Source organism: Eurytemora carolleeae, unplaced genomic scaffold (assembly GCF_000591075.1).
Source record: "Eurytemora carolleeae unplaced genomic scaffold, Eaff_2.0 scaffold33, whole genome shotgun sequence".
Taxonomy (NCBI): Eukaryota; Metazoa; Arthropoda; class Copepoda; order Calanoida; family Temoridae; genus Eurytemora; species Eurytemora carolleeae.
The window spans coordinates 404,858-417,445 of NW_019396220.1; the positions used below are offsets into that span (position 1 = coordinate 404,858).

Genomic DNA, 12,588 nt, shown 5'->3' on the forward strand with positions numbered 1-12,588 from the left:
TATATTTTTCACCTTTGCACTCAATATAACGATTTAACCATAGAGAATAGAATATATAGAGAGGAACTAAAAGAATCTTTCGGTATGAATTTTTTCAGTCCCTTTCAGCCTGAAAGGGAGTTCAAAGTGTACAAATCATGTAAATGTTCACAAATTATATGCAGTAGAGTACATTAATTCAGTATGTTCCCTAGACTATCCATTTCAATTTCGAATTTTTAAACTTTATAATGAATTAAGTGAATAAAAACATCATTTGATTTATAGTTATAACGGAAAATCATCGTTTGTAAAGTTAAAGGCATAGAGTCTATGTGAAATGATTATTGGTCAATTATGAAACCAGCCTATTTCATAATTTGGTTTTCTTTTAACAATAATTTTAGATTTTCTATAAAATGATATTCCAGGGCCCAACAGGTTATATAGCATAAATATGTGAAGTACGCCTGCAGTATGGAAACAGTACAACAAAATGGCCGTTTTACACTTTTTTCTAGTAAATTCCTCTCTATATATTCTATTCTCTATGGATTTAACACTTCTGTCATTCCAGCAAAGTTGATATCGGCAATCCTATCCGTTATCTTATTATTTTCTGTCTGTCTCACATAAACTTGAAAAAATGTCTCCCGCATTTGTTTTATTGTATAAAAGTAAATACATAAAATGGAAAGCAATATTTAAACGTTTGATTAAAATTCGTCATCATCATCTCCGGGCAATATAAAGAACTCGTCTTTCATACGTCCTCTGAAAAGAAATATAAAAATTAGATCGTAAAAATTTTGGGAACATAGTTTTAGTGTTTGCTGATCTTTTATAGGAATCGCATGTACATTGTACAGTAAGAACCAGAACACTCTGGAACATAAAGACAACTTTTAGACTTAAAGGAGGGGGGGCCGGGGGGCCAAAAATCATTCTCTAGGAATATACCAATTTATGACTTTAGATAATTAAACACAATGCACAAGCACTGTGCAGTGTAAACAAACCCGTTTTATTTTAAAGTGATATAGTTACTATTGAAACTATTTGATTTATAACAACAGCAAATTCACTTAAGCATTATTTAAATGTCGTATTCGTAGTCTACAGTTTTCTAGTTCTCGCTGTATATTCGCAAAGAAACTGAAAATATTACAAAAATAATTGGGCCAAATTGTCTGTCTATAAGCAACTTCTCTTTTAAATAAGGTATTTATAATACTTACTCTTCAAGTACTCCACAACATAATACTGACTCTAGAAGTACTCCACTATAAAATACTTACTTATGAAGTACTGCAATATATAATACTTACTCTAGAAGTACTCCACTATATGATAATTACTCTAGAAGTACTCCACAACATAATACTGACTCTAGAAGTACTCCACTATAAAATACTAACTTATGAAGTACTGCACTATATAATACTTACTCTAGAAGTACTCCACTATATAATACTTACCCTTCTAGAAGTACTCCACTATATAATACTTACTCTAGAAGTACTCCACTATATAATACTTACTCTAGAAGTACTCCATGTACTTACTCTAGAAGTAATCTACAATATAATGCTTACTCTAAAAGTACTCCACTGTATAATACTTACTCTAGAAGTACTCCACTATCCTGGAATTCTGGACCTCTAGGTGCTTCATCGTCCTCCCCCATCCCCGTCTCGGTATCTAGTTTACCATATCCTCCAATAAACCTGTCCATTCAACATTCAACAAACCTTATTTTTTTTATTAGTTTTCAAATTTGCAGAGGTAGCCTATGAGGGGTTGAAAGGGGGTTAAAGTTTTCTGGGTAACTAGGAAGAGGGTTGCCACTGCCTGGTTTAAGCACTTCTAAGATTTAACTCAATTTGATAAAACGTTTTGTTTTAATTTCATGGCGAAATAGGGAGCATCACTTTACCATTCCTTCCCCCCCCCCACCCCTGGAGTTTCATGACCAAAAAAATTGGGGGGGGGGGGCAGCCAGGCCGAAGGATTAGATAATTGATACCGCCTTCATTCCCCAAGTTTCATGTCCAATCCCATTAATTGACAATTGTTAGTTTTGCAAACTTCCTCATCATGCAATGGATAAAATCATATAGAATCAGATTTGTACGTGCAACAGTTGTAGGAATTTTTTTATGGATGGTCAGACATATTTAGATCGGAGTTATCCTTTCATATATGCAGGGTTAACCACAAAGGATGAGACTTCAGAGACGATTGTACGGAATTTGTTTAGTTTATTTCCTTACATCCTGACATTCAGAGTTCCTTGTAGGCCAAAACTGGTTTGTTTCTGTGCTTAATCATTTAGTAAACCATCAAAATACTCAATTGAGAGCAGAAACCAAAAAGAAAACTTTAAATTGTCATATTTTTAGAGTTTTGGGTCGTCTTTACAGTCTCATCCTTTGTGGGTAACCCTGCATGTTTCCATGGGCAGCTCAAAATAGTAAAATTTGAAATGTTTAATCAGAAATAGTATGTTCTAACTCCTAGTAGAGTAAAAGTATCGATAGTTTTTCAGACAACAAGTTTCAGTCAACTTTCCAACATTTTTGTATCAAGTAATTTCTAAATTTCTAAACCATTACACCCGCCTGCACCGTGCTTGTGATTCAGTCTGCCCCAACCTCAGCTCTTGGGTCTTTTTTTGAAGCCTCTCCAGCATCTTATTAAGACTGAGATTTGACGATAGATGGCCGAGCGCTGCGGCTCTAGGAAATTTTTATTTAGAAAAAAGTTTCTTACTGCATGATAAAAATGGCAAACAGTAAGATTAAGAATGAAATATATCAAATAATTCCATCAGTTTTAAACAGTTATGCCTCACTTCGAACCTAAACTTTATTTTTTTTTGGTGACAAAAATAAACTGATTTTGCGAAACTGTAAAAATATTCATATAAAAATTTATTCTAAAGCTTGGTTCCTGGGCTGTGGTAGTTTCCCCTAAAACATTAAAAATCATTAAATAAAGTTTTTTGTTAAATATTTTGATATTTTGCATATTCTTTGTGCGTCTAAGAGCCTAGGTAGACATATTAAACATTTTTAATAACAAAGGAATTGAGTCTTTACCACAAACTCTGGTTTTCTAAACCCTATATCTGTGCAATCTAATAGACCATTGATATTGGATTTTAGAAAATTTAACTTTGTGGTAAAGACTTAATTCCCTCTTGAATTTTGTTTTATACTTTTTGAGGTTTTGTGGTTAAACATTAAAGAGGAAAAGTCAGATAAATGCAAAATGTAACTTTTCTGCAAAGATATTATATATATATTGTATATACAGTTATTAAACTTACAAATACAAAATTAAAACTTTGAAATATAGTCCTAGCTATACAAAACTTTGATTGAATCCTTTAACGACCTAATATAATATATACTATGCTGAAGGGCCCAGCGTTGCCCGTGGAAAAAAAATTGAAAAAAATTGGAAGAAAAAAATTTCGAATTTTTTTTAGTCTATAACAACCCCCTGAGTGTCCACAATAAATTTCAGCCCATTCGGTCCATCCGTTTGGCCGCCTATAGGCAACATATAAATATAACTATGAAGCAATATATATGTATATTATATCAATGCTCGGTTTAAAAATTGTCCGAAAAAATTATCTATAAGGTACTGGTATGGACATTATTGAAATCTATCAAACATTTCTAAATAAATGATATTGATTAAGCATGAAGCAGTCAAATTGAAGAACCAAAAACAGTTTGAAATTTGACATTTTGGCTTGGTTGAAAATTGATCATTAAAATAAAGAATTATCATTGGATTCACATTTTATATTTAATATATTAGAATATGGGGTTGTAAATACACAAAAATCTTGCTTGGTAACTCCATCTAAAAACTAGGATTAGGGATAACTTTCTTTTGTGGTGCTGAAATCCAGGGACATATCCTTCCTACATTGTCGTGACTTCCAGAATAACTGCGCATTTTTTAGATTTGTTTGGAAGATTTGCATTTATTCAGATTCTATTAGAATATTGCATAAAAGAGTAAAAATCAAATTCCTAAATTCAACCAAGACAAAATTTCAAACTTCCAACTCTTTATACTTCTTCAATATTTGAACTACTCTTTTTGATTTTTTTAAATGTCCAAAAATTTTAAAATTGAACCATTTGTGAGTGCTTCCATGTCTAAAAAAAAGATCGTTTAAAATATAAGTATAAATAAATTAGATTTACGAATTACGTGATCATACCTGATATTTGGATTTGTATTTAAGACGAAGGGTTTGATATGCCTCATGTACTCTAACTAATTCACATCTAAATAAATTGGAATTGAGTCTGCCACTAGTGAGTTTTGTTAGATCAAATAATCTATAAGCTTAAAATATCAGGGGTTAACACTATCAAACTGCAAAGTTATAGGGATTTGAAAGTCTAAGAGAAACAATTTCTTTATAAATAAAAAATAAAATTTGAAATATGAATAGTTAAGACGACATCTGTATTTGCAGAACTGTATCACACTGGTTGCATAGACATACATTCAGCGTTACCCAGAAAGAATGAGACTTTAACAAAGATTATTAAACTTTTTTCTATTTCATGCTTTTTTTGTAAACTTTTATTTTGCCAATTCGAAGAACAACTGCAAAATCCAAATAGTTCGTTTAAAAAATCTAATCCTTGATGTGGGTCACCCTGTAACAAGCATTTAAGCAGTTGCAGGCAATGCAAAGATTGCAAAAAATGCAAGATTTAAAGTTACAGTCTGGAATTCCAGGTCAAAACTCCACAGTAGATTTTTTTGTCTGATAAAATGGACATTTGTTTAAACATTTAATATGAAATGTTTCTTATCTCCTATCATAACTCAGGAAGACCTTGACAGATTTGTCTAAAATGTTGACTGAGGAACTCGTTGAAAGCAGTGGAATGTTTTTAGTCTGCTTAAAAAATGCATTTGATCAACTTCAAATAGATTCTTTATAATCTATTTGGTTGACTTGGATATAGAAAGTTTAGATATTTCTTTGCAAAGTTGGATTCCTGAGTTAGTCATTATATTAAGGTCTTATGATATGTATTAAGTTATCTCAATTAATAATTTTTAGAATTGAAAAGAGAGCAAAACGTGCACTGTTAGAAAACCCTACCGAAATTATCAAGATATTATTGCGAACATTTGTTCAAAAATATCTTACCTAACATAGTTTGTTGAGTATCTGTCGAAATTCTAAAATAAAAGACCTTTCTTGTTCAAAATATTATTTTTTGATTATTTATTGATACAAGTGTCCAGGACTAACAAACATTAAATCTATCAATCTTAGAAGGATAAACAAACCGAGAGATAAATAAACAGATGGATAGATAGATAGATAGATAGATAGATAGATGAATAGATAGATAGATAGATAGATGGATAAATAAAGAAAAACACAGATTATTTTTCCATTTTATTGGTGTACAAATTGTTTCATATTTTAAACACTCCTCGGCAGCATAAGTTAGATTAGATAAACTAGATGAATAGATAATCTATTTTACCTCTGTTCTAAGTTTTTCCAGGATATCTGCTTGCTGCATAACTTCTTCAGGCAAATGTCTAAAAATACATAAGTAGATACTGCTACTACTACTGCTACTGCTTGTAATGAATCTAGACCCGTTGAAATCTCCAAAACCTTGACTCTTAGTCTAATGTCAGTCTCTAGCCAAAACTCAAGGCTCTATATACGTCTGTCTAAATCGACTATTGCTACTATACTACTTTATTAATACAGGTAAATTTAAGCTGACCGGAATAGCCGATCAGGGTCAACATGAACATAGATAAAATAGAAAACGGAACATAGATAATAAAGATTGTACTAACATGATATCATAATTTATTACATGCTACTGCTACTGCTACTGATACTTGCACTCCTACTGCTACTGCAACTGCTACTACTACTGCTACGCTACTAATACTGCTACTGCTACTGCTACTGCTACTGCTACTACTACTGCTACTGCTACTACTTCTGCTACTGCCACTGCTACTGCTACTACTGCTGCTATTGCTACTGCTACTGCTACTGCTAATGCTACTGCCACTGCTACTGCTACTGATACTGACACTGATACTACTACTGCTACTGCAACTGCTACTGCTACTGCTACTGCTACTGCTACTGCTAATGCTAATGCTACTGCTACTGCTACTGATACTGATACTGATACTGATACTACTACTACTACTGCTACTGCTACTACTACATATAGTATAACTGCTGCTACTCCTACAATTAATGCTACTGCTAATGCTACTACTGCTGCTACTGCTACTGCTTCTGCTACTGCTACTGCTGCTGCTACTGCTACTTCTACCTCTGTTTTTATTTTGAAATCTATCTTTAATATTAAAAGATTTTAAATCCAAACCATACTTTTGTTCTGCTAAAAGCTTTAAATCCCTCATCTCTTCAGTAAAATGGAGTTTATGCGCAAACCTTAAAAATAAACCAAATTATATTTTAGATAAGTTTGATTTTTGATACTTTTCAATAACTGCTAAAGTAGAAAAGATTTTTATTAGGGTTTGATATTAAAGTGATCTTAAGTAATAATTTTATCTTCTTTTAAAGACTAGGCTATCAGGGCGTTTAGCGCCTATCTTCTATTTCAGCATTTTCTCTTCGATCAAACAATAATAAATATCTTTGCGAATTTACTAATTTGTTTTCGTGAATTTTCAAAATTTTACGAAAATCAAACATTTTTGGAGATTATTTTCTGTAATTCTGAGCATTCATAAACACAAAATGAGGGTCCGATGGGTTCAGCCGTTTTGACATATCTAGGATGGATACAAACAAACAGACACCCAGACAGACAAGCAAAGCATATATATATTGATGCATGATATTGATATTGATACATGGTTATCGATTATAGCACTTATGAAATATTTATAGAATTTTCTTACGAATGGGAGAGAATGACAGGTCCTCTCTTGGTATCATCCAATCCTCTAAATACATAATTAGATTTAGCTTAAAGGGACTGTACGCGTAATTTACAGTGACCCTTCCAGGCAATGCCCGATTCACAACGGTACCCTTTGTCTGATCAAGTATTTAATATAAATCCATGTTTATAATTTTGAAAAGCATGATGAACCATGATGAAGCCTGACAATATCTTCAAAAATATTGATCAGATAAAAGTTTTAAAGGTACGGTTGTGAATCGGGCATTGCCAGCTTTGCATGGAGGTTCAATGGAAATTACGCTTACAGTCCATGTAATCTGATTCTGATCAATCTGAATAAAAAATTTCACTGCATTAGACACCTAGTCTTCAAAAAGCATGAAACAAATGACTTCTAGACTAACGCCTTTATTTTAAGCAAACAGTAAAAATTATTAAACGCTTTTAACATTATTAAACACACTTAAAAATTGTAATAATATTATTTGTATTCTGATATTCTTTTAGGGATAACTGAAGCAATAAAGAGAGAATTCGCAGTAAATAAAAAAGATAATTAAATAAAATTGTTAATATTTAATAGATTTGTACGTTTTTATTTCTATCAGATGTTTCCTGGAATCAAATGCGTATTAACCCATTGAAATTTTACCTTGGCAAATCACTCCCTTTATATATAAGTTTCATTATAACATTAATAATAATTCTTTTACCTTACAGTAGTTAATCCTAGTGCAGAGAGAGCCTAGACGAAAAACAAAATCAAAAATGGTTGTGAAAAAAAAAATATTTTCTTTTACTGCATAAATCTAGCCACTCCTTAAAGAGACTGATGTAAGCGTAATTTCAAATGACCCTCCATGCAAAGATGGCAATGACCGATTTACGACGGTACTCTTAACCCTATTCCTGCTGGGGGGGGGGCAATTTGACCCCCCCCCTGTAGTTTTTTTTACATAACTCAAAAAGTATTGGTCTGAGGCTGTTGAAATTTTCTGACTTTTCCTACATACCCAAAGCCCTCCCTTTAGGCCTAAAAAGCAGAGATAGGGTTAAAAGCTTTGTCTAATTAAAGGGAGTGACCGGCTATGTATGGTGGACAATTTTTTAGGATTCATTTGAGACATATAAAACGTTTCCTCAATGTATAATTACTGAGTTTGAGTGCATAGCCGACGTTCAAAATCATGAATTTGGATGGGTACGTTTTTAGAATCGTTTTTTTAAATTATAAAATAACGACGACAAAAAAATAAAGTAAAAGTTATACAGTGAACTAATGAGAAAATTATAGAAAATTATGATTGAATAAGATCACTTATTTTCGATGATAAGAGTTAATTTTTATTTTCTCAAACTGTTCCTAAATAACTAATTAGTTTACTGTAGAATTTTGTTTACATTATTTGTTGTTGTTATTTAATAATTTAAAAAAAGACCGATTCTGAAAACGTACCCACCCTAATTCATGATTTTAAGCCTCGACTTTGCGCTCAAACTCAGGATTTACAGATCTTATAAAAGTTTTATATGTCTCAAATGAATCCTAAAAACTTGTTTACAACACTACATATTCATTTAACTTACATACATTGCCGGTCAATCCCTTTAAGTACAAATTAAATATCCATATTTTTGTTTATTTTCATTTGTGGTTTATATGCAAAAGTGACTTTCAAGGACATTGATATCTTTAGGGGTCACTTAAAAATACGCTTACAGTCCCTTTAATCATTGAATGGTTTTTTTTTCTTTTTTGTTCTTCATGCTGCTTCTAATTTGATAAAGTAAAGATCATTATAAAGAAAAATTTGCTTTTACAAAGAAATCTAAATGACAGGGGGGAGTTTAGATGTGCATAGGTCTGTTTATAGGGGGAGGGGAAGGGAGGGGGGGGCCTTTCATTGAGATATATGAAGTTATCTAGTCTGACAATGAAATAAAAAGTTAGGGCTGTAAAAAAAATAAAAAGGGTGATTTTTATAAATTTCCAATCAACATAAAAGCTAGAAAAAATTGGATTTAGAATGAAAGCTAAATTTTAAAAGCTGACTTGATCATATAGCACATACAACCAAAGAGAATAGAATATATATTAGAGTGGAATTTACTAGAAAAAAAGTGTAAAACGGCCATTTTGTTGTACTGTTTCTATACTGCAGGTATACTTCACATATTTATGCAATATAACCTTTTGGGCCCTGGAATATCATTTTATAGAAAATCTAAAACTAATATTAAAAGAAAACCAAATTATGAAATAGGCTGGTTTCATAATTGACCAATGATCATTTTACATAGACTCTTTGCCTTTTACTTTACTAACGATGATTTTTCTTTATAACTATAACTCAGATGATGTTTTTTATTCACCTAATTCATTATAAAGTTTATTTAACAGCTTTAAAAATTCGAAATTGAAATAGATAGTCTAGGGAACATACTGTATTTGTGTACTCTACTGCATATAATTTGTGAACATTTACATGATTTGTACACTTTGAACTCCCTTTCAGGCTGAAAGGGACTGAAAAAATTCATACCGANTTATTACTGCTTTATTTAATTTTCAAATTTATGATATATTTAAATTTTTGGAGAAAAAAATCTGTTTACCGATGTTGCCTCCATAAGCTTGCTTCCTTTGCTTAAATATGAAGTATGCACCTTTCCCTTCTTTCCAGTTTTCTATTAATATTGTATTTTATGAACCTATACTTTATCATTATTACTCACTTCATCGTGAATTTCATAATGAACGTGCTATAAAGTAATTTCATCGTGCTATAATGTTAAATTAGCTGTACATTATAGCACGTGTGCTATAAAGTTTTGATTGGTTCCCGGATTTCTCCGAAATAATTAGGATATTTCCAAAATATTTTTTTTCAATTGAAATAAAAACACTATTGAAATTAACTATATATTTTGACATCTGCTTTGTTTTAAAGCTTATTTGATCTAGAAACAGCCGTTGAAATAAGACAAGTACACACACATTGTATAAACTACCTATAACACTACTATTTTGGCACGACGTGCTATAAAGTTTTTGGACTCTCTAAGACTCTGGACAAAATTAAATCTGAAAAGGCTTGAACCTACGAGATAAAGAGAAAATGTTTGTCCAAAACTTTATAACACTGCGAACCAAAATAACAGTGTTATCAATAGTTAAAATAAAATCGGTCCTTTTTGCAAAAGAATTAAGTCTTTGCCACAAAATTTTCTAATCCATTTATCTTCGTAACCTGATGGTGGATATGATATACTTCAAACTTGATCAGAAAATCTGAGTTTGTGGCAAAGACCTAATTCCTTTGGTATAGAAATTAATTGAATCTTTGACACAAAATCAAATTTTCTCATCACTAAGAGATAGGGATTAGAAAATCAGAGTTTGTGACTAGGACTCAATTCCTTCAATTATCTTTAAAGGGACTGTAGACATAATTTAAAGTGAATCTCCATTTTACAAAGTGTCGTGTCAGATTCACAATACTTTAGACAGCATTGGACTTGACGTTTTTCCACCTAAAACTTGATGATATTTCATTGCAATTTTCTATACAATTGAAAATGAAAGAAGTTGGTATAAATCACATTTTTTTTGACAAAAAATTACGATATTTTCCCATTTTAATTCGAAAAAAGAATAAATGAAACACTTTAAACGCTTTTAATTATATGTAGAGTCTCTTAAACCTTGTCTTTTGTGTTGAATTGATCCAATTGATCATCAAAATCATCATCACTTTCCAGTCTAGAAATCATTAAATAATTGATTGATTAATTGATTAGATGAATAATTGATCAATTTATTAATTGATTAATTTATTAATTGATTAATTTTGATTAATTGATTAATTGAATTGTTTAATTGATTAAATATTTGAATAATTAATTGAATTGATTAATTCATTAAATAATTGAATAGTTGATTTATTAATTAATTGATTTGGGGATTAATTGATTAATAGAATAATTGATTATTGATTAATTGATTGATTAGTTAATTGATTAATTGATTAACTGATTAATTGATTAATTGATTAATTGATTAATTGATTAATTGATTATTTTATTAATTGATTAATTGATAAATTGATTAATTAATCAATTGATTAATTGATTATTTGATTAATTTAGATTAATTGAAAAATTGATTAACTGATTAGTTGATTAAATGATTAATTGATTGATTGGATAATTAAATAATTGATTAATTGATTAATTGGTTAATTAAATAAATGATTAACTGATTAATTTATTAAATGATTAATTGGCTAATTGATTAATTGATTTATTGATTAATTGGATAAATAATTTGAAGAAATTATGAAATAATTGAATTGATCAAGTTATCGATTAATTAATAATTTCCTTTTATTTATCAATGATATAAAAATGAGAAACTTCCTGAAACAAAAATAATAAAAGGTTGAAAAGAGGATAAAAGGTAGAATAAAAGGAGAAATGAACCAGGATTTGGAACTTTGTTTTATCTTTATTTTGGAATATTCTGATCATAGAAGAGTCTGGAAAGAAATCAGAGACCCCCATACTCATCATATCGGAGTCGAGACTTCAAGATTGTCATTGGAGACCCCTCCAGTCTTATCCCTCCAATGAAAATCTTGGGGTCTTCGATGAGAGTTCCTTGGAGGTCTCCAATGAAAGGTGGTTTCTGATAGCGCCCAAATAATAATGCTTTCTTTCCAGGTGCACAGAAGACAGAGTTTCCGGTCTCAATGGTAAATAAAGATTTATTTTGGAAAGAATGAAAGAATAAATAAATGAATGGCTATCTACCTGTATAGCTCGGATGAAAGAATAAATAAATGAATGGCTATCTACCTGTATAGCTCGGATGAAAGAATAAATAAATGAATGGCTATCTACCTGTATAGCTCAGATGAAAGAATAAATAAATGAATGGCTTTCTACCTGTATAGCTCGGATGATCCACTACTAGAAACACTGTTAATTCTATATCTAGTCAGTGTTGCTCGAGACTTAATAAAACAATAATTGATAAATTAATTTTTCAATTGAATATCTAAACGCTTTTACAAGAGTGTGTAGAGGGAAAAAGGTAGTAATCATAAGAATGTAAAATATAAAATATTTTCATGGACCCTGAAACTGGGGCGTTAGACGTAATTAAATTGAGTTAAGATCCCGACACTCTATTTTCATCTAGAAAAATTTATGATGTCTCTGTTATCAAATCATAAGAAAAAGGTTAGAATAGAACTGTTGTGAATTTGACCTGAGGTTGACTTTAAGTTTAACTTTAAGTTAAAAAAGATCACAGGGAATTTTGGGGTTTGGTTGGGTGAACAGTTTTTTTTAGATAAAACAATAAAAATTATTTAAAGTTGTTTGACAAAATTCTATAGCCATGTTTGAAATAAAAAAAATGAATTAAGGCAATTCATTACAATCGATCTCTTTGATAATGTTTGGCTTGACATGAATCTAATAGAATTAGAGAAATTAAGCATAATATAGTATATCCAAGAAGAACGACTCTATTTTTTAAAATATCTTTTTGATTGGATTTTGGAAAAATATTTGATAAAAAATGTGTCACCTTTAGTCTCCATTTTAGAAACAATTGTTTGATCAAAATCTC

At 30.6% G+C, this 12,588-nt stretch overlaps 1 protein-coding gene across 1 annotated transcript; it reads right to left on the reverse strand.

Annotated features, from left to right (window-relative positions):
• Positions 1-628: 628 nt before the first annotated feature.
• Positions 629-12,588, reverse strand: LOC111698525 (uncharacterized). The gene is made up of 13 exons (XM_023468880.1): positions 12,547-12,588; positions 11,898-11,965; positions 10,656-10,713; positions 9,567-9,638; positions 7,664-7,695; positions 6,946-6,990; positions 6,407-6,469; positions 5,523-5,580; positions 5,177-5,208; positions 4,226-4,292; positions 2,932-2,951; positions 1,605-1,706; positions 629-753 (listed from the first exon to the last, which is right to left on the reverse strand). Exons 4-13 carry the CDS (start codon positions 9,579-9,581, stop codon positions 696-698), a joined length of 492 nt encoding a protein of 163 aa, XP_023324648.1. The 5' UTR covers positions 9,582-9,638; positions 10,656-10,713; positions 11,898-11,965; positions 12,547-12,588; the 3' UTR covers positions 629-695.